Consider the following 20,731-nt stretch of genomic DNA (forward strand, 5'->3'; position numbering starts at 1 on the left):
TCTGTACTACCAAAATAATAACTCTCAGACATACTCACATATAATGTGAGAATTCCATCAGCGTTAGTTTAGATACTTCATTTTCCATACATGGGGAAAGCTCATTTTTCTCAGACCGAGGCTATCGATTCTCCCTGTCTTTGTACATAAGATAGTCAGCCTTCTTTTCCTACCAGGGATACCAGCCTCTTTCCTTCATCTGAAAGTTAGTCATAAAAAAGCTTACACACAAATTATGGATAGGCGTTTCAGTACAGGACTCCAGTAAAAAGTTTTTCTCCAAGATTCTCAGCACTAATTCTAGTTAGCTTAGAAAGATGGTTGCTTAAAATAACTGTCACCTTACACTCCTTTCATTCAAAGGATCACAACCTATGAAGAAGCAGAAACGAATAATATCTTTTCTATATTGACTATCTATGTTACAAGTGCTCCACTAAGAAATTGCTATACATCTATGTTTTCATGGCTTGACAACAGGATGGATAGGGCTTTCCTTTTTTAAACACTGCTAACCTAAGCTATGTTAAGAATCCATCCCGCTCACGGAGGCTGTGAAATGGTTGCTTTGGGTACTGCAAATAGTATCCACAAAAAATCCACAGTGCGGCAGCTAGGCTGCAACTGTATTTGAAAGATATTTTGGGAGCTGTAGCAAGATTTGATGCAGACCTCACAAAGTTCAGAAGGCAGTAGAGCAGATGCTTTTCACTACAGATATACTGATCTTAGAAAGCTTCATAAAAAGTGGCTCAGGCTGACAGTGCTGCTTAGAGTGCTATCCTTACTATTTCAGTAGGAAACCCAACTTCAAGTGGCCAGTGGCTCCCACCTGGCGCTGGTTTGTGTGGTCTGTAACATGGGCAAGTGGAAAGCGTGAGCCTACTGGGGCAAGGAGCAGTGTGCTGAGCCAGCTTGTCTGTACACAGAGGGAGTGGTACATGGAGGTCTGTGCTAAGGGCTAGCAGTGCTGAACGTTTCCATGGCGTTACCTGAAGTAATGACATTGAAGATCGTCCATACATGGGTGCAGTGTGTGAGGTGAGTTTAGACTGGGATGTGAGCTGTAGCTTGGGTTGAAATCCACTATACATACAGCCCTGGTAGTGATGTATGTATGTCTAAATAATAGTTGTAGCAGCAAGTGCTTTGGTTATAAACATAGATGTATATGCATGCATATATATTTTAACTGCAACCCTAGTCCTAGTATAAAACCTGCATAGAACATCCCTGATCTGTAGAACAGAGGAGGATCTCACAGAAATAGATGGCAGGAAAGAGCTTGGACTTGGAACCCATCATCTTTCTGTAGTTATTTCAATATTTCTGTATGTTCATGTTTGATGCAATTATGTCTTGTTCCATTTCAGTAATTTGCTGGCTAACTCCTTTAATTGTAACTGCCATTTGGCCTGGCTGGGGAAATGGTTGAGGAAGAAGAGAATTGTCAGTGGAAATCCACGCTGCTTGAAACCCTTTTTCTTAAAGGATATTCCAATCCAAGATGTAGATGTCCAGGACTTCACCTGCGATGGTAAGAAAATCCAATTCGATTTGGCATTTATGATAATGTTGGCACCTCTGTGAGGACCTCCCTTCCTATAAAACAATACAGCATGGTAAACAGTTTAGTGATGAGGAAGATAGCCATCTAGAGCTGAAGATCATTGTTCCCTATCAGGACTTTATTTTTATTCTTGATTTCCAGTTTCTGAATTTCTACTATCTACACCTAAATATAAGAATGAATTTATTATAGACAAATGCTCTGCTTTGTATAATCCCAGTATAATCCTGGCCCTTCCTCCCACTTCCTTATTCATACACTTAGTTAACACTCTGAAGCCAGTGGGAATGGAGCTTGCTTGGAAAGTCTTGGTTTTGGATGCTGTTCAGTTTCACCAATAACAGGTATGAATACAGGGAAATAAAAAAACCCAGATATTATTTGAAATGACTCAGTGATGCTTAATGCTTTGCCGGGTCCATATAGGTTTAAAAAAAAAAAAATCCTGGCATTTCTTTCATTCTGCTTGTCTTCTGATCAAGCAGATTTGAGAGAAAATAATAAGGAGAAAAATTGACTGATGAATGCACTGTTACTTGACTTGTAGGCTGTGATTGCCTGTTAAGACCAGATATGCTGGAGCTGCAGTTAGTCATACTTGTAAAGAAACTATAAGAGTGATAGAAGTTTCCTACTTAGATTAGAAGTTAAGTCCTGTCCTAGTCGAGCAATCTAGCAACAGGCCCAGGTGCTTGGGCTCAGAGCTCAAGGGACCCAAGTTTCGTCATTAAAGAATAATTCGCTTTGAGTTTGGGAGGAAAAAAAAAAAATCCTGGTCCACAAAATGACATTCCACACTTGGGAGCTTTCTCTGTCATACAGTCACTCAGACAGCCGTGGTGAATGGAAGGTAGATGGTGGCAGGGTGTAAAACACAGAACATAGGGGAGAATTGGATATGCTGAAGAAACATGCTCTTTCTGCAGGTTTATGAAAGACTTTGAATTTTGTTTACAGTCATTAAGCTCAGCTGGGGAAAAAAGGAAAAAAAATCTTTCCTGTTCTTCTGTAGGCTGGTAGTGCTTCCCCATCCCTCTGAATACAAATGATTCCCTATCCATACATTTATGGGTAATGTTGTTATCTTGTATCAGGACTTCCAGTCTTATTTTAATCTCAATGCTCACGGGTACACCCAGCAGAGAGAAGAAAGAAACAGATCTGTCTCAATTAGTCCTTGCATCAGTTTAAAAAAATAGAAGGCAGCACATAATGACAGTTGGCTGTGTGCTCGTGGATTGCAGCTCTGTGTCTCCATGCTGGTCAACTCAGGCTGCCTGTACTCACAAACAATTGTGCGGTTCCTCTCACTGTCATCTAGAGAATGTGCCACTAAGCGTTTCCTTTCATACACATCATGATACTGTAGTACGCATTTGCCTTATGTTTTGCAAAGCCTGTTGCTTTTGGGGGAAGTCCATGCTTTAATGTTCTTAACTTCAAAGAGTTGGTTTCTTCTGCAGAAACCCTACTGTTCTTCAATTACAAGATTTAATCTGCTGTTTATGGACCTTTGAATTCATTTTTGGAGAAAGTAGATATTTTTATGTGTGCACAGATGGATCGCCAGCAGTTGGAAGTATGCTGCTCAGTTTGTTGTTTGCCTGGTTATCCTTGTCAAAAACAATGAGGTTTTGCAATTCAGATGATAAATGAAGTTCCAGGCTGACTTTAAAAAGTAAAAAATTAACATCTAAAAGCTGAATTTAAAACAAATCTTCCTAAAGCAGAGTAGATAGTGAATATCATCTGTCTAGATGAATTTAAGGGCAATGTTCTGGTCAAGTTCTCCATTTCAGCTAGTACGTTGGGGTGGGGGGAGGATTTGGGATTCACATAACTGATTTTACTGTAATTTGCAAAATTTCGGAGAAGTAGATACTCCTTAGAAAAATATACTTACTTTAAAATATTGCTATTCAGTTTTTGAACTGATGCTCATGTTGCCTAAAGAACCTGTATGAAGGCAGGTTGATCCAAAGCATTGATCTACTTTAAAATATTGTGATGGTTACCATGGATTCAGGGATGTCCCTCCTTGGTCCTTGTAAGCAGTTATCTTCAAAGGCATCACTCTGGACTGTAAAGCTGACTTCCTAATACTCCGTTTCTCTCCCTCTGCAGGTAACGATGAAAACAGCTGCTTGCTTTCACCTCCTTGTCCTTCCCAGTGTACCTGTATGGACTCGGTGGTACGTTGCAGCAACAAAGGGCTGCGGATACTGCCCAAAGGAATTCCCAAAGACGTGACTGAGCTGTAAGTTACCTTTTACATAGCTCCTTTCATGAGAAGTTCATGAAATTACATCATAGTGAGGCTTTGTAGGTCCTTGGGGGTTTTGCCTTTGACTTTAGTGGCTGGTGTTTTGTGCTTTGGTGCTTTCCATAACAGTTTTGACTGTTATTTTTGTACTTACTTGTCCCTTGACTGAATACATTGCTCTGTAATAGGAACAGAGTTTATCTATCCTTGTACCCATTAATTCTGTGTGTAGGGAACAAATGCATATATTAGTATCAAATAATCCTGTAGTGCTTCTGAGCAGCCTAAGTTCACAACAGGCAGTTTGAAAGGATGATGAAAATACGTTCCTGACTTACGCAGCTGTGAGCTAATTATCCTCTGAGGAGATCAAAAAAAAAAGAAGAAGAAAGCAAGCCAGTGGTGGAAACAAACAATGAATTCTTTTCTCCAAACCTCATGAAATGTCTAAAATAACAGTTAATTAGATTAAATTGTAAAGTAAATTCATCCTAGTTGAGAACCATCTTTCTAGTCGTCTTTTCATCTACCCCTCACTCTGACTTTATACTGGATTTTGGTTCTTTCCATGGAAATAAAATACACTGGTGGAACTGCGTGGCTTAAACAGTTGGCAATAGAAATACTGAGCTTTTCCCCTTTAGGTTCCTATTCAAATCTATCCCAGGTGAGTCGTTACTGAAACTTGTTACAATCTCATCAACATTTCTATGTGAAAGTAACTGGTTGAGTTAGTTGGTATGTTCAGTGAGTTTTGTAATGAATTAAAATCTGATTCTGCTATTTTTTAGTATCTAGTACTGTTTTTACTGTTTAGTAACAAGGCAGCTGATGAATGAGATGCACATCTTTTTGCTCCCTTCACAGTGGGAGAATGGGGTTTGCACTGTTTTTACCAGTGTTGTAATCAAATACAAGACTTGGTTGCTGAATGAGGAGTGTACTGAAAGGGTATGTGGTAACTCAAATTAACATGGAAATTTTGCATTAATTAATACATCCTTGGAACACTTTAATCAGGGCATGGTTAATAGTGGTTTGAACTAAAAGCCAAGTCCTGGCCTGTATTCCCTTATATATTGCCATCAGCGATAAAAACTCTGCAAGGTGGTTTCTGCTCTGTTCTTGTTCAGGTTTGATTGCATTCAAATATGACTTGCCAACAATAAGATATCACAGATGTTACTTTGATTTCCACTGCCACACTGAGGAATTTTTATGTTTAAATTTTGCATATTGAGTTTTACTGATGCTATCTGATACACTGACGACATAACTTTCACAGAAAGAGTGAAATTAATCTCACATTCTTAAAAACTGCTATATTTCTTAAGCTATTTCTTGGCAAATGAGGCAATAGCCTGGGACTGAGCAGTTTGAGTTCATAGGAGTTTACGTGACTGTCTTCTTCAGTAGGAGCCTCTTGGCTGTGCAAGCCTCTAGTTCGGCTTTCTGCTTTCAATCCAGGAATGTGTCAGCAGAACACAGTCAGCCATGGACTGGCTGGCTCTGAATATTCCGTGTTCTACAAATATAACCTTGAATCTGTCCCAGCTGTCTCAAAATTCAATCCTGATCTCACTCTCCTCTCAACCAACATAAACTGAGCTCCTTATTTGTATCTATACCAAAAGATGAGCTGCAGGTACTGAAGCTCAAAATTTCATGTGTTTGTGGAAACTGTGACAAGAATGAAATGAATAAACAAAAAATTAATCAATCTTATTTGCCTTCCTTTTGCTTCCGGATTGAGATAAAGATGTTGCCCAGATCTAGGTCCCAAGTTGCTGGTGTGAACTTAAGTATTTTTATTGTTCTGTGTTTGAGAATTGTCATTGCTGCTATGGTAAACAGCGTCTCCTGTGGAACCCCACCTCTTGCCTCATTTTCAGGACAGCTAAAACTTGGCAGAGAGAACCCAAGAGCTTTCTGGGCACAGGGTGAAAGAGATTTATCTTGTTCAATCCATTTACACTCTTCGCACCAAAATACCCCCATTTCCCTAGGGCAATCCTAGATCCCTTGAACTGTGTCCTAAGGCTGGAGTATCGTCTTAAATCTGTTTTGTTTCTGTGGTAGCAGTGGATATCTGTTAGCACTTGAAACCGGAAAGCGCGTAAATTACCTGCTGCAGAAGATATCACGGCTTTTGCATGGCTAGAGAGAGCCACAGCAGTCTCCCGGGCAGGGATGCCCTCACCTTTCTCGCCGCTACAGTGGTCACAGGTGCTCAGATAGGTTAAAATCCCTTCCCCCGTGTTACCACAACCCACGCTGCCTTTCTCCCCTTCCACGCTCTCATGACAGAGACCTCTGGGCAGTGTGCTGGGGTCTCCATGCTCCCACGAGGCACTCGCACAAAAACACGGTCACTAAGGACAGAGGCCATGCCAAGGAGAGGACAAGGGTGTAAAGAGCCTCTTCTCCTGGTAGCCCACAGCCCCCTCCCTGTGGGAGGCCTGAATGGTGATATGATGCAGGGGAGCATTTTAGAGGAATTTTTATGAATGCGCCAGTCTGACATTTATAAACTTCCATTATTGATGTATTCATTTACAAGGCGCATTAGCTGCAGTGCTTTTTATTGAACTGCAGTGTGTTTTTATACAACATAAGAAAAGAACTGCCATGTATCTAGATAAACCAGTCTGTTATGGCTGAATATAGCCTTCTCAGAAGTTCTTTTAAATTCTTTTAGGGGTCTTAAAATAGCCTTAAAACAGGAATTCTTTCATTGTAACAGGTATTAAATAGCAATGTGCAAAAATGAACATACCTCTTGCACAGGCACCTAGGGAAAATGTTACCCTTTGCTGGGTCAAATTTCACTGTACCTAAGCTCAGCAAAAAAAGATCACCAGCAATGTTTTATTACATGGTGGACTGGAGACATAGGCTCGCTCCTTCCAACTTTCTTCCTGAGTTTCTGTTTTGGATGTGTATATAGACAAAACATGTGAAAACCATTATCTCTTCATATTTAGAGCTTGGAATGACAGGAGACATCTCTGTTTGGTTTGTACCACCCTTGGGAGGAGGGATTACCTTGGCAGGGAAGGCTTCCCATCTAGAATAGAGTTGAAAAGATCACTAAGTCTCCTGGCTTTTTAGAGGGATGATGATGCAAGAAATTTCTGTTTCTCAGCAATTCCTTCACAACCCCCCATCATCGTAGGCAAGCCTTCTTTCAGCTTCCTGGGAATAGGGAGATATTATGTTGTTTCTTGCAAATTCCTTTGCTCTATATTTACGTACTGCCTACATTTTTTCCCACTGTTTGCTTGCTCTGAAGAGAAGCCTTGGTTTTTTTGAACATACTCAGTTTTCTAGTCTGGATGTTCAGAAGTAAAACGTTCATTCAATGAGCTAGTTTGGAACGTAGCCTCACTGCTGCTTAGTGTTTTAGGCTTTCCTTTTCTTCTTTTTTTTTCCCAAATCTGTTTGAAGTAAGTTTCCCATGCTCTTTTTCCTTTTACATATTACCTCAGTGTGTGAACACCAGTTTTTTCTTTTTTTCACGAAAGTATAGTCTATTTCTAATAAAGTCTTATCTGACAGCATCCAGCTGCTTTTATGGACCTACAGCAAATAATATTTTGCACTGGGGAAAAACATTGGAGGCAATTATGTGGACGGCGTGTGCATAAGCTGTAACATAATGACCATGGTGTATTTTAGAATAAATATGTACTAATCACGTCATCTCTAGACTCTGAACGTTGTCATGACACTGAGCTATGATAGCACTGATAGGATTGTTAGGAAAACCTGCACCCATACATCATTGTTAGCGATTATTTTCTTTTTAATTTATATTAGTACATATTAATATTTGCATTACTTTTGCCATTTCTCTCTCTCTCCTCACAAACCTTCTCTCTCCTGTTTGTGTTTTTTGCTCTGCGTGTTAGGTTCATTTAGCCTGCAACTTATTCAGTATTTGGCACAACAGTTTTCACAAGTGGCTGAACTGCTTACTAGCAGAGGAATCCCATTGAACTGTCTTTTAGCTCTTTATTCCCCACCTCCAGTTTGCTGCCTGTTGCTGCCTTGGCCTTAGCATGGCACCTTTATTCAGCCGAATCTCCAGTTGCCAAGACGATTCTGACAATTGCTTCCCATTTGCTGCCACATCTACTTGGAGGTATTTACCACCAATCATGACCCTGCTTTCCTGCTTCCAAGGCACTTGTGATTTTTCTTGACCTGTGACTAAAAATAGTGGCTCATACCTGGGCCGTGCAAGTTGTTGCAATAAATATGCTCTAAGCAGTTAGTTATGATACATGTAGAATTTGTAACAATTTAGTGCCATTTTTCAGTATGCTATATTGCTGTTGATCAAAGGGATAACTCTGAAGTGAGATATCTGATGAAAATCATCTGCTTGAGAATGCAAATGCTTTTGCTTGTCTGGCAATCTGCACTATTTTATACACTGAACCTTAACACAGACTTCAATGAATTTTCCTTTGATAATAAAGGAGAGAACCAATTTAGATCAAAGCTTAGGCTTACATGGTCCTGTGTCATAAAGGATTTTACAGCCTGCTTAAATCACTGCGGAGGAAAACTCTCCCACTGAGAGAATGGATAGTTCTGTAGAAAGAAATTTTAGTTACAGCTGAAATAGAGGACTTTGAAATCTGCATTTCAAATCTGATAGTTTAGAAGAAGTAAATAGTATCAATACTATAAAATAATGTGTTCAGTGACTGCTGAAGTTTGAGTACATATCGGAAAGGTGACTTTAGCACTAATAGAGGTAAATTTAACTTTAGGGTCTTCACTTTTCTCTCAAACGCAGTCATGTTTCTGTGTGTCAAACCTGGAGGTTGCGGTCTGACATATGGTCCAGAGTCCAAATTTGCCAAAACTTAAGAAGGTTCAAGATCCGGATTTGTCCTAGATCCATACTTGAATTTTGTTTCTTCTCAAGAAACTGTAATTGAAGCTCTTAAAATATATGCTTTGCGGATGTGTTTCATCCTTCACAGTCCAATTCTCTTCTAGACCATCATTTTTAAGAAATGAAACTTGCCTCAAAATTTTAGGATAATAGATATCTGCATTAAAAAGTTTAGACTATAACTTAATTTTAGAGCTGCATAAAATTGTCGAGTATCATCTTTTTTTGTAATGTAACATTTTATATGAAGTATTTAAAGAAATGAAGGGAAAGGCTTTGTGCCTTTTCAGTTACTGCCTGAGAACTGATTTCTCTCTCCAATTTCTTCTCTTAGCACAGATTGCCACTGTGAGCTTGACTTTATGACTGAATAGGTGTTTCAGTACAAAAAAGGTTCCAAGTGATTCAAATCATTACATGATGCTTTGGCACCTTATGCGGGTTATATCACCTTCTATCCAAGTGGTTTGAGTATAAAAATAGACAAGTTGGAAAAAGAACAGCTGTCATCTTTTATGGATAGTTTTAAATTTTTTATATGTGATGTTAGTGTGTGTGGAAGGTGCTGGATGAGCCCCGGGGCTGCTGCAGGCACTGGGCTCCGAGAGCTGGTTGGTGCAGGCACGGAGCGAGGCATGGCCATGCCCCGCAGCGCTAGCCATCCTGGCCAAACAGTTACCTGTCTCCAACACTCGGTCATGTTTTAGAAGAAGCCTTTCCTGGTAGGTGGTTGGTGCCATTTTATGAGACATGAACGCGTTTTGGGGTTTTTTTCAATTTTGGCTCTGGTAATTGCTTGTTGGTTACAAGTCATTATCGAGACTTTAGGATTCCCAGCAGCATTTACGGGGTAAAAAACAATTTCCAGTCTGATATATTAAACTACAGAGTCTAGAGACTTTAGGAAGCAAACGAGGTTGTTTTGGATACTAGTCAGTATGCCTGTATTAAGGCAGATGACACCCACTCTTGACTCTGTCTGTATATTAATAACTTGACTCTGAGCATTAAAATTAGACATACATTTTTTTAATTCATGCCAGAATTTCTTTGCATACCAGATGCCATGTACATCATCTTACTTTGGCTAAGGATTGAAAAGAATTAAAACTACAATCTTCCTTCCACATCATTCTGTTATGGTTTGGTTTGTTTTGTTTGGGCAGGGGGTCTGTAGCTTCATCCATGTTTTTTTATTTATTTATATATATAAATACGCAGAGTTTTGTAACTGGGCTCTGCGCCTTCACCCTCAGGAATAATTGTGTTATTCACTATGTCCAGCTTCCAGCCCTCTTGCAGCCCCCATACATCATCTTCAGCCCAGCAAGGGGCAGAGCTGCTGCCCCCGCATCCCCTCCCTGCTCTGACGGAGGCCTGGCCCGCGACGGGCAACAGTTCACCTGCAGCAATTGGTTTCTTCAAATGCTGCATCTCAGATCCTCCTGATTCTTGGCATGCTCTTATGCCCTAAAAACTCCGGTTATTTCAGATTCATTGCACTTAAATGTGCTTTCAAAATGAATGCCTTTTGCTTAGAAAATATTGCCATTCTTTGTATAATGTGGTGAAAGGTTTAACAGTGGTGAATTGTTCTTATGCATGCATGAAAAGTATATAATCAGTAATTTTTCAGTGTAAAATTGTGTTTGTTCAGAAATTATACCACTGGTATAAGCATTGCAGCTTTCTGCTCGCACATTTATATAACCATCAAATTGCTTGCAGTACAAATCCACAGCTATTCAAAGCAGATCTTCTGTAGGAGTTTTACCCCAGGGGTCTGCATGTCTATGTTAGTCTGAATAATGAAGCACTGGATTAAAATGTGCATCCTCGACTTTTGATTGCACCAGAAAGCAAAACGGGGGGGAAGCCTTGGCTAGCCATCATCAGTTTGTTCAAACTGCAGGCTGTTTCATATTGGTATGAACAAGAGAATATCCTGAAAATGTATTTCTGAAGATTTCAACACATTGCAAGAATTGAGTCTCCTTTCCTAAAGGAAAATCATATATAGCTTCCAAATACATAATACATTACCTGCTTTTGATTTCCCTTGGAAATCCTTTGGATTTTGTTTGGAATAAAGACTGGAACCCTAGCCTACCCTCATAGATGGGTTTAAGATTTGCGACTTTCTTGGGTGAAAGAGAAGGCACAGACTGCCAGCAGCTTGCTGCATCCATAGCAGACCATGACGGGGGAAATGAGACATGATTTGCCCTGTTTATATAGTAACATATGTGGTTGAATTCTGAGGATCTTCTACGTAACAATTTATGGTGTGAATTGACCAAGGAACTCCATTTTCAAAATAATTTATACCAAATTTAGTCAAAATGAAGCAAGTGACTTTACACTTGCTGAACATGAATATCCATGGGAAGTGTAAATGTGGCATAACTAACCCATACTCTGGTTTGTGATAATCTGCGTCAGCAGAGCAGCTGTCACTACTTTGCAAGGGCTATTTACTGTACAACTCTGTCACTCGATGCTTGTGATCTTTGTGAATGGAGAGATTAATTTGTTCAATAGTTTTTTTCATTAAGGAAGGATTTTGCTTTTGGTTAAAAATTCAAAAGCCTGTAGTGCCCCTTGTCCAGCCTAATCCTCGCAGGAGCTGGGTCAGCTCCACCGCATGCTCTAAGGTAACTCTGGCTTGATGGGGTCCTGTGCACAGACAGGATGGATAACCATGAGGCTGGGGTAGTTTAGTTGGAGTAGTTTAGTTGAAAAAGAGAGCTGAAGCAGCAGAAAATGGTGAGAGGGCATCATACTGAAATAGAAGGGGGGGGGGGGAATAAGATGTGACAGTTATAAAATGTATTATGTAAGAAATTCTGTTAGCGTTTATAGATTTTATTTTTAAATTATGTAAAAATAAAGTTTGTGGGAAAATTTTCTTGGATTTAGTTTACACAAATATCTCTGTGTTGTTACAGTTAATGTAGAGAGGGAACATATAGCACAGTAATAATCTATTATTATTGTTGTTTGCTATAGTAATTGCAGAATAAGGAGGTCTGTTGCCAAAGAAAAGGAAATTGTATGTGTGGGATGAAAATTCTTAACATGTTTATCAGATTATATTTTCAGTAGTAGAGGCAGCACGTTAAGTGTTCTGGTGTCTGTGGGCTGCGTTTCCTGGCCACACTTGATTATCTTTCAAAACATACCACGTCAATCATGTTGCCCCATGTCTACCTTAGGAAAAAGCCCCCAAAGTATCTTGTAAGGACGGGAAATACCATTTCATCTTTTATCCTCATCTGTGGAGGGAGAAATGCCTTCCTCCTACACAGTACTTTCTGAGAAGGTTGGGTTTGTTTCCCAGGTAGATACAGCTTCTGGCAGACGTCTGGAGCATCACCTTGACAGTGTCATGGCACCACAGTGGCCAATTTCCATTGGAGCCTTACTACCTTCGTATCTTCCAGGGATGCAGTGTCACCCAAAAGCCAAGGTTAAGGAAAAGAAATCCAGCTCTGTCTCTATTATTTTGTAATAAACGGGAAAAGCCCCACATCCCATTGCTACCACAAGTCAGCTGTGGAGTCTTGAGTTCCCATGCTCTCTTCTGGGCAAACTTTTGGAAACTATTATATTTGTTCAGGGTTTTTCCTTGGTTACTGAATGTTCACATCTCTTCAGTGGAGAATAACTGCAAAATACAGGCACTATATTCCAGGAGAATGAGGACATAGGATTATCCCATAAGGCTTTAGCCTTACTGTACATGTGTCTGAATAGAGACACATTCAGTGGTGTCTTAAACAACTTCCTCCCTGGAAACAGAAGCTATTTTATTAAATACACTTAGGGCTTGTAGGAGGAGCATGTATTCAAAGAGAACTTGGTCTTTGGTCTTCAGTTTGTACCAAGTTTTCCTCTGTACCAGCGTACTTTGAAAAGGAAAGGTGAGGAGGGTGTACATGCCATAGTAGGAATTGCTGTAACGGATGTGGCATCAAACGGATGGCTGTGTTGACACTGGAATAAGAGAGACTTTTTGCAACACCGAGACCTGGCAGTGCAGCTCCTCTTCCAGTTCTGGCTGTACAGGGAACTTACATGCAAGACAAAAACTTTCCTAACAGGGTCAGTCAGCACTCAGTGTTCTTATAGAAATTTGTTAAAGGTAACTTTAAGTTCAGGGTACAAACCATACAATTTTTCTCCCCTTCTTCAGTTGCTGTCATAGAAGAACCAAATGGTCATTTCTGTTTGCTGTAGGCCAGAGATCCTTTATTCACTTCCAAGTCTTAAAAAAAAAAAAAAAAAAATCAATACTTTCATGCTTTGCATGTCAGATGTTATCGTTTCAAAGCAATGTATCAAAGATAATTTCCTTAGTGACTGACTTTATATTTTCCTCATTCGTGGTGCAGATTGAGTGACAGGAGTTCTTGTTAACATGTTTGTGTAATTGTCAAATCTGACTTTTTTCAGATATCTGGAAGGAAACCATCTGACTGCTGTGCCGAAGGGACTCTCTACCTTCAGACACCTGACACTGATGTAAGGAACACGTGGTTTCAATGTCAAGAAAATTACATGACTCTTTCTCCACTATGTTGGAGGTGGAACATAAATAATTAGTATTTGAGGGGGGGGAACCCACAAACCCAAAAACCTTCTGTAATTTGAGTTTGGAAAGAATTTCACAGTGGCCACTGCTGCCAATAAGTGTTCATAAAGAGTGGAGACAGAGTGAGGTGACTGAGAGCACCAGAGACCCTTCCTCTGCAGGAGCTTCCAGCCTCTGCGAGAGGACTAAGCTCTCGTGCAGGCTGCTACAGTTTCACTTGGCAGATTTATCTGTACAAAGCTGTAAAGGTCATTAACAGAGGAGACGGCATTGATTTGTTCTAGGTGAGGCAGTATTTATAATGTTAAGGCAATGAAAATTTGCATAGCTGTTTCTGCTACGAACAGTCATACAGACAGAGACACAACTAGACTTTTTTCAGTAAATTGCTCCCTGAAATACACCGGAGTGAAATTTCTTGGGCGGAACTATTTATGAGAAATTTTCAAATGCTGTTTGAATCAGCTATAGATCCTCAAGTCAAATGGGCGGAACAACCTCAGACAAAAACAACATGGAAGGGAAAACTGGAATCCTCTGTTTTAAAACAGTGTTTTATTTGGAAACATCTCTAATTTTGTTTTTCAAGGGAGAGCAACAACAAAACAAAATGTTCTGTTTGAGCCTAAAAGACTTTTTTTAAATGAAAAATGAAATTTTGTTCTAGTAGCTGTCAACGTGAAGAGCATATGGAAATAATGCAATAAGTTGCAAAGCAAGTTGGTACAGTAAATATTCACCCGTGTTTGTATCATCTATATTAATTTATCCTTCTTCAAAAATTTTGCTTGTATTCACTGATTTTTTTTTTTTAATGTTGTTATATGCTGGAAATATGCCTTAATATTTCTGAGTCTGAAGCTTTTTAGGGGAGTCTGGTGTGCTTTGCTTTTAGAGCTTATTCAAAGTTGCTTAGAAAATATTGTATCGATAATATGTGACTTTTCATTTGCTTTAAGCGTTTTGCTGTGCAGATGTTATGTAATCTTCAAAGAAGACATTTCTCAATTCATACATATAAATGATATTTTTTTCTCTGTGTGTTTCTTCAGTGATTTGAGCAACAACAGCATAAGCGTGTTGGCCAATTACACCTTCAGCAACATGACTCAGTTATCAACACTGTAAGTAGTCCAAAGCTTTGACAACAGTTTTAATTGCTTTTCAGACACCATCTTAGGTGTTGAACAATTAGTATATATCTTGTTACTTAAGCATGTGGCTTTCCATGCTTCTTTGTGGTTGAATTAGTAGTGAAATAATCAAAGAAAATACAATGTTGTAACTCCGTTCTCTCATTTTCCCAGCATCTTGAGCTACAATAGACTTCGGTGCATTCCAGTCCACGCGTTCAATGGGCTCAGGTCTCTTCGAGTGCTGTAAGTACCGCTTCTTCGATGCAGCTGAGTTGCAGCTTATTAGAATGCTGTTGATGGCAGGGAGGTTTTTAATGAGCAGATGGCTTTCACTTGATTCAGTAGTCATAAATATTTTCAGACAATTAGCTTCAATGTACTTGTACTTAGGTGCAATATGTCCGGTAATGACTAGAACAGGTGAATGCTAAACTTTGAAAAGAAGCAATTACGTATTTGCAGGATGAATGACTTTTCGCTGATAGTTCAGGGACAAGAACTATCATGAAAATAGGCCTCCCAAGAGACTGCGTAGAGTCTGTTTGTCTCTTCTACTTGAAAAATGTTTGGGTGCCCCACAGGAAAGGACTTTTCTCTTTGTCTGTAAAAACTTGATCATACTTTAGAGTGTAAGTTTCCATTGGATGCTAGCAAGAGTGTCTTTAGTGAACACTTGTGCACTTTTAGAATACTTTCTATTAATTTAGATTTCTGCAGGCAGGTTTTTACATAAAAGAGTGCAATCTGAAGGAAGTAAGTTAGAAGTCCCCACACTAAAACAACGAGTAAGTCAAGCCAGTGGCTGGGCACCAGTAATGCTGAGATGCCCATCTCAAATGTCTTCAAATTGTCAATGAAATTTCACCTCAGGTTGACTGGTGGCCCACTTAGAGATGTCCATGTGTGGTTTCTTTCTTTGGAGATCCTTTTCTGCACTCTTTCTTTCCAGTGTAGCTGCTTTCAGCAGCTTTCTGGATTGAACAATTTGTTTACAATCTCTTCTGAAAGTCATCTTCTTTATATCATCTTGGATTGTGGGCTGTGGGCCTGTTCCTTCCAGCAAGCAGCCCCCTCCCCAGCTTTTCTTAGGCATCTGCTAGACTGACTTCCTGCTTCAGCCTCGTATTTACTGTCTGTCACTGCCCATCTGCCCCATCAGAAACAAACCCCAAGTTGGGTTTGCTCAGTTATTTGCGTGGACACATGACCCTGTGTGCAGCTGTCAGGACAAGGTGGAGGAGCCGCCTTCCTCCCCACTGCCCCGCAACACAAGTGGGTCATCATTACTTGCACAGTAAACTGAAAGCAAGTTAATTAAATGGTTCATCTGTGATGAGATTATTCAGTGTGCTGAAGGAGAAAGCTTTGAACAGTAAAAGGTCAGGACAGAGGAGTTGAAGAATATGTTCTGAGTGCTTTGAAACTTCAAATTAGTATTTTCTGGTTTTTTTAAAAGTCAGATGTCATTCACATGCAGAAGCTTCTGTGAATTAAAGAGCAATGGTTGCTGTGCACTGACTCCGAAAGTGTGGAATTACGGTGTCGACATGGGCAGTACTGCAACTGTGGAAGCAATAAGGCAGTGCTGTTTGGCCGAGCTCTTTCACTGTGGTTTGAGTGGTAAAACAGATATTTAGGTTTCAACCACCTAACTTACAAGGCAGCTTTAGATTCCCAGTTTTCATTATTAAAAGCAAGAAAGATACGTGATTTGGATTTGTTGTTTTAAGTTTGGCATGGGACTCTGATTTCTATCGTACTAGGATGGTCACATTTGAGCTGTTACATGAGTCCTGAAATTCAGCCACAGATGAATATATTCTGTTTCATGGCCAAATAAATTATTCCATATGGAGCTGTCTTCTGGCCTGCTTCTGATATGCAAGCTAGCTTGATTAAAGCTTGTTTGGGACTCTCTACCCTGAATTACAGTGTAGATACACCATGCCTCACTCTTTCCAATAGCTGCAATTTGTCTTTTCACTTCTGTTCTTGCAGGCCACATATGGACAGAGACAAAGGGCAATATTTTAATAACAACTGTTATCTTTTGGCTTTTTGAAATGATCTGGTAATCAAATTGAAAAAATACCTTCCTCCTTCAAGGGAGAAGCCCTTCCTGTCTTGCACAGAGCCGCCCGAGTGTAAGGAAGCCTAAATGGGAATCTCTGCCTCTACTTCATGCATTTGGAAGCCTCCAGATTATTTTGATTTATTACGGCCCACAAAACTCTGGTATCAGCTACAACTTTTGCACGTCATTTATGTTGTTGTTAAAAATCAATCCTCCAGAGAGAAAATGGCTTCCGAGTGACAGTGTGCAATCTATTATTGTCAGTTATTTATTATCCATATTCTCAGGGGAGTTTAAAAGAGAAAATATCAGCAAAAGAATTTCCACATATTTCTTTTTTTAGTAAAAAGAATATAGAGATCTCACCTTCGGCTGTGCATGCCTTTGAAGTTAGCAGACCCTTCTCATACAAGCTTCTGTGTCTTCCAAATTCCTCATGTTTTCTTTACTTTTTGCCTCTCTATAGTAAATAAAGTGAATATGTATTTGAAAATCAGAATAATCATAGATGTATGATGAAGTTGATCTTCGCCAGATATCTGGTTCGGTCCTCTCTCTCTTACACTTTTCAACACAAGCCCAACTGAGAAAACCGCAGAGTCAACATGTTTATGTTTAAGACTGAATATGTAGCGGCGTTTACACAGTCAAGCCTTTAATCTTCAATCTTCACATGGCTTATCCATAATGGCAGCCAAAGTGTGCTGGGGAGCAATTTCAACATTTCAATTAAGGATTTTTTTTTAATAAGCAAAAGTTGATATCAGTAGGTTTTTGCACCAGAACTATTGCAGTGAAAAATTGTGGGTTTGTTTTTTGGTTTTGTTTTGGGTTTTTTGTTCAAAGCTAGTCTTTTTTGAAGCTAAACGTAAACAGATTTAAAAAGCTGAGATTGAGATGAAGTAATTATAAATATTAGAACTCTCTGGTTGACCTGAACTGATTATTTTAAAGATTATTTTTATTGTATAACAATGTTATAACTTCTGACATTTTGTCCAGATTTAATTAAGAGGCAAAGTCCAGAAATAAAAATATTTTCTCAGCTCACTAAACAATTTTGCATGTTATATTTATGAAAAAAAATGATAAAATGAGCTACAGAATATTTTACTAACATGAGATATTCTAGTTTTACTGAAAACTGATGGATATTTACTGCAGTTCAGAGCTCACACAAACATAGTAATATGTGTGATGATAAAGCTGCGACAAATACTCTTCAGGCACAACTTTGGAACCAATTTTTGAAATATACTTTCATTGTTGGGTGCTGCACTGAGTTGACCTACAGAAACATTATTTGGCTTTGTTTCTTGTTTTTTTTTTTTTTTTTAATCGCAGAATGACTACTTGTGCTTATCCAGTAAATCTGCACAAGGCGCGGTTGTTACGAGCATTAAGCAGTGACTTCCCACTTCCTCTGACAGGAGAGGATGCAGGGTTTGGCATCCTTTGGGGCTCATTGTAGGTGTTTGCCCCTGATGGGATGTGGCTTTGTAAGCTCAGCCAAGCTTTTAGCCACATTTCTGTCTTTACAGGGTAGATCATTGTTTACTGAAAAAGCATCCCCTTTGTGTCTGTAGTAAGCTAATGTTGAGACAAGGAGGCAGGACTTGGGAACAGTTAGTAAAAAAAAAAAAAAAAACACACAACAAAAAAACCCAACCCAAAAGGATATGTTTAGTTCATTTCCTTACCTAAAGACAAAGTAATGAGTTAGTGAGATTACATGTAGAAGAAAGTTTTTATTTCAAGAATTCAAGTGTTTTGTTACTCTCTGCTCTGAGAGGAGATCCCCATCACCTTAAATTCATACCCCTGCTGTTTACCAGTTTTTAGATAAGAGGATACCTAGAAGTTGTGCTTTTGAGGGAGAACACACACATCAATGTGTGTGCTTTAACTGTCCAAATGCTTTAAGATTTTATTTGGCTATTTGCTTATAAGGATTTGTGGTATAAAAATGTGTTCCTGTTGTTGGCCCAAGAAGAAGAAGATTTTATTGCACTGTTGAATTCTCTTGCCACTATTTATTATTGTGGGGTTTTAAGTTTTTTAGCATTTATCATTTCATTTTAGCTGCATGGGTGATGATGTTGCTGACGTGATTTTTTTATTAAAATGCAGGCATTTGCATCCATGAAACATACCTCAATGTTTGAGATATGTAGTCAAGCCATTCATTCCAAATGGTTTTATATTTTTGATGGTTTTACCTTCTTACAGATAAATGGCTTTGTCATTCTTTAGCTTCTCTTGGAATAAGTTTCCAAGACATCCAGGAAAGAAAATGCACCCCTTCACAGAACAAACACAACTGATATGACATGAAGATAAATATAAGTTCTGCTGTCTGTTCAGAGACAATTGTCTTGCACACCTTTCAGTAGTTTAAAAGATCAGAATATAAGCTCATTATGAATGTCTGCTTATTTAAATATGCTCATTTCATTGAAGGAGGGAACATTTTGCTGACAAGTTGTTGACCAGGCCTGATCTTGCATCCATATACCAACAAAAATACTCCTTATTTAGTAGCTGTGGGGTATGTCTCCGTCAGTTGGTCATTCTGTATAGAATTAGTGAGTGTGCTTTATCTGGAGTTACTGTGTGGGAGCTCATATCCTTCCTGTTCCTGTTCACATTAATTGCTTGGAGATCCATCCTTATATATGCCAAGTATTATTATTAATAGCCAAAACCTAGGTATGCTTAAAAGAAAATTTCAGAATCAGGATGTTGGAAGGGGAAGTTTTTGGAATACTGGCATCAAGAACTGGAGAGGGCTGCCAGCAGGATAACTCTGCTGTAGTTTTTGTGGTTTCATGCTCTGTAGAAAAACTTTGCTGTACAATAGATAGAAACTGCAGCTGCAATGAGCAGCTGTGAAACGTGATCGTGGTAACATTGCTTATACTCACATAGTTCACAAACCCATGGCAGGGCCCCGGCTCACAGGAGACAGGACAAGGTGTATCTTCCTCTGGCAAGTTTGGCTTTCCTTGCTGTGTATGCTGGTGTAAGGCAGCACGTAAAGATAGAATTCATAAGAGTTTTAAGACATCATGTAGATCCTGGTGAATGTTCTAGTGGTGTTTGGGTGGAGAAAGGGAAGAAGGGATGCAAAAAGAGATGCTTTTGTTTTCATCTTGGGCTATTGTGTATTTCCGTGGGCCCAGATGTTTGGTTTGTTTTAAACAAATGTAGTGTGCACCGTTTCAAGCATTTTTACAGTCACAAAAATAAAAAATAAGATGTGATTGCTGTGTTCCGCAAATCACCAGGTAAATTAGAAACTAAATGACTCGAGGGAAAGAGCTGCTACAAAACTGACACAGAGCAGGTCTCTGTTTTCCACCCTCCTCTGCCACGTCTGGAGCACTGACAGTAATTCCTGGACCTGGGAAAGAGGACATAAACAATACAGCAGTTTGATATAACTGAACCAGCTCAGGGGAGAAGTGCAAAAGAAAATATAGTTTTAAAATATTGATGTCCTTTTCCTTTGCAATTTTTCCACCAACTTTTGCTTAAGAAACGACTAATGAGATCCAGCGGAATCGACGCCTATTGGCTCCATATAAGTTATTTCTGTCTGTTACTATGTGAAGTAGTAAGCTGGTATTCAGCGACATGCAAACTAGAAAAGTTAGAATAAACTATAACTATTTTTCTCTATACTATTTTTTGCCAGATAATTACCTAGTGAGGCAGAGGATGCAGCAGCTGAATAGCTGATTTTATTTATCTATAAAATAAAATCTTACATGATTGTGTATCTTCTCTGGTGCATTTTCCGGATAGTTTTTATGCAATTGTTGCCCCCAGCATCCTGTGCCCTCCCGCACACTCCTTTGTTGCTGCATGTTTTCCTGTCTGATCATAGCTTTGGTGCTGCAAGCAGTGCTCTTCCTCTCTGTTTGTCTGTCACAACCTCTAGTGGTGGTGCCCTACTTTGTAGCAGGGCCTTCAGTTGCAACTGCAATGAAAACCACAAGTAATCACAAATAATGATTTTTACTCTTGTGTCTGCCACTTTGAATACAAGTATTGTGCTCTACAAGCTGCAAGAAAAATCTTTCCATTTATGCTTGCCTATGTAACACACACACAAATGTATTTCTTAGAAAGGAGATAAAGTATCTGCTTAAATTGTCCTGGAAGCAGCGGAGAACCCTTTCA

General features: G+C 39.3%; 1 protein-coding gene across 1 annotated transcript in view; it reads left to right on the forward strand.

The window, feature by feature from the left end:
* The window catches only part of SLIT3 (slit guidance ligand 3), a 533,309-nt gene that overhangs the window by 424,051 nt on the left and 88,527 nt on the right, over positions 1-20,731 (forward strand). The window contains exons 19-23 of the mRNA XM_075164102.1: positions 1,374-1,537; positions 3,695-3,827; positions 13,198-13,266; positions 14,389-14,460; positions 14,644-14,715. Of these exons, the coding sequence (XP_075020203.1) occupies positions 1,374-1,537; positions 3,695-3,827; positions 13,198-13,266; positions 14,389-14,460; positions 14,644-14,715 (510 nt within the window). The remainder of the gene's footprint in view (positions 1-1,373; positions 1,538-3,694; positions 3,828-13,197; positions 13,267-14,388; positions 14,461-14,643; positions 14,716-20,731) is intronic.

Source organism: Calonectris borealis, chromosome 15, assembly GCF_964195595.1.
Source record: "Calonectris borealis chromosome 15, bCalBor7.hap1.2, whole genome shotgun sequence".
NCBI lineage: Eukaryota > Metazoa > Chordata > Aves > Procellariiformes > Procellariidae > Calonectris > Calonectris borealis.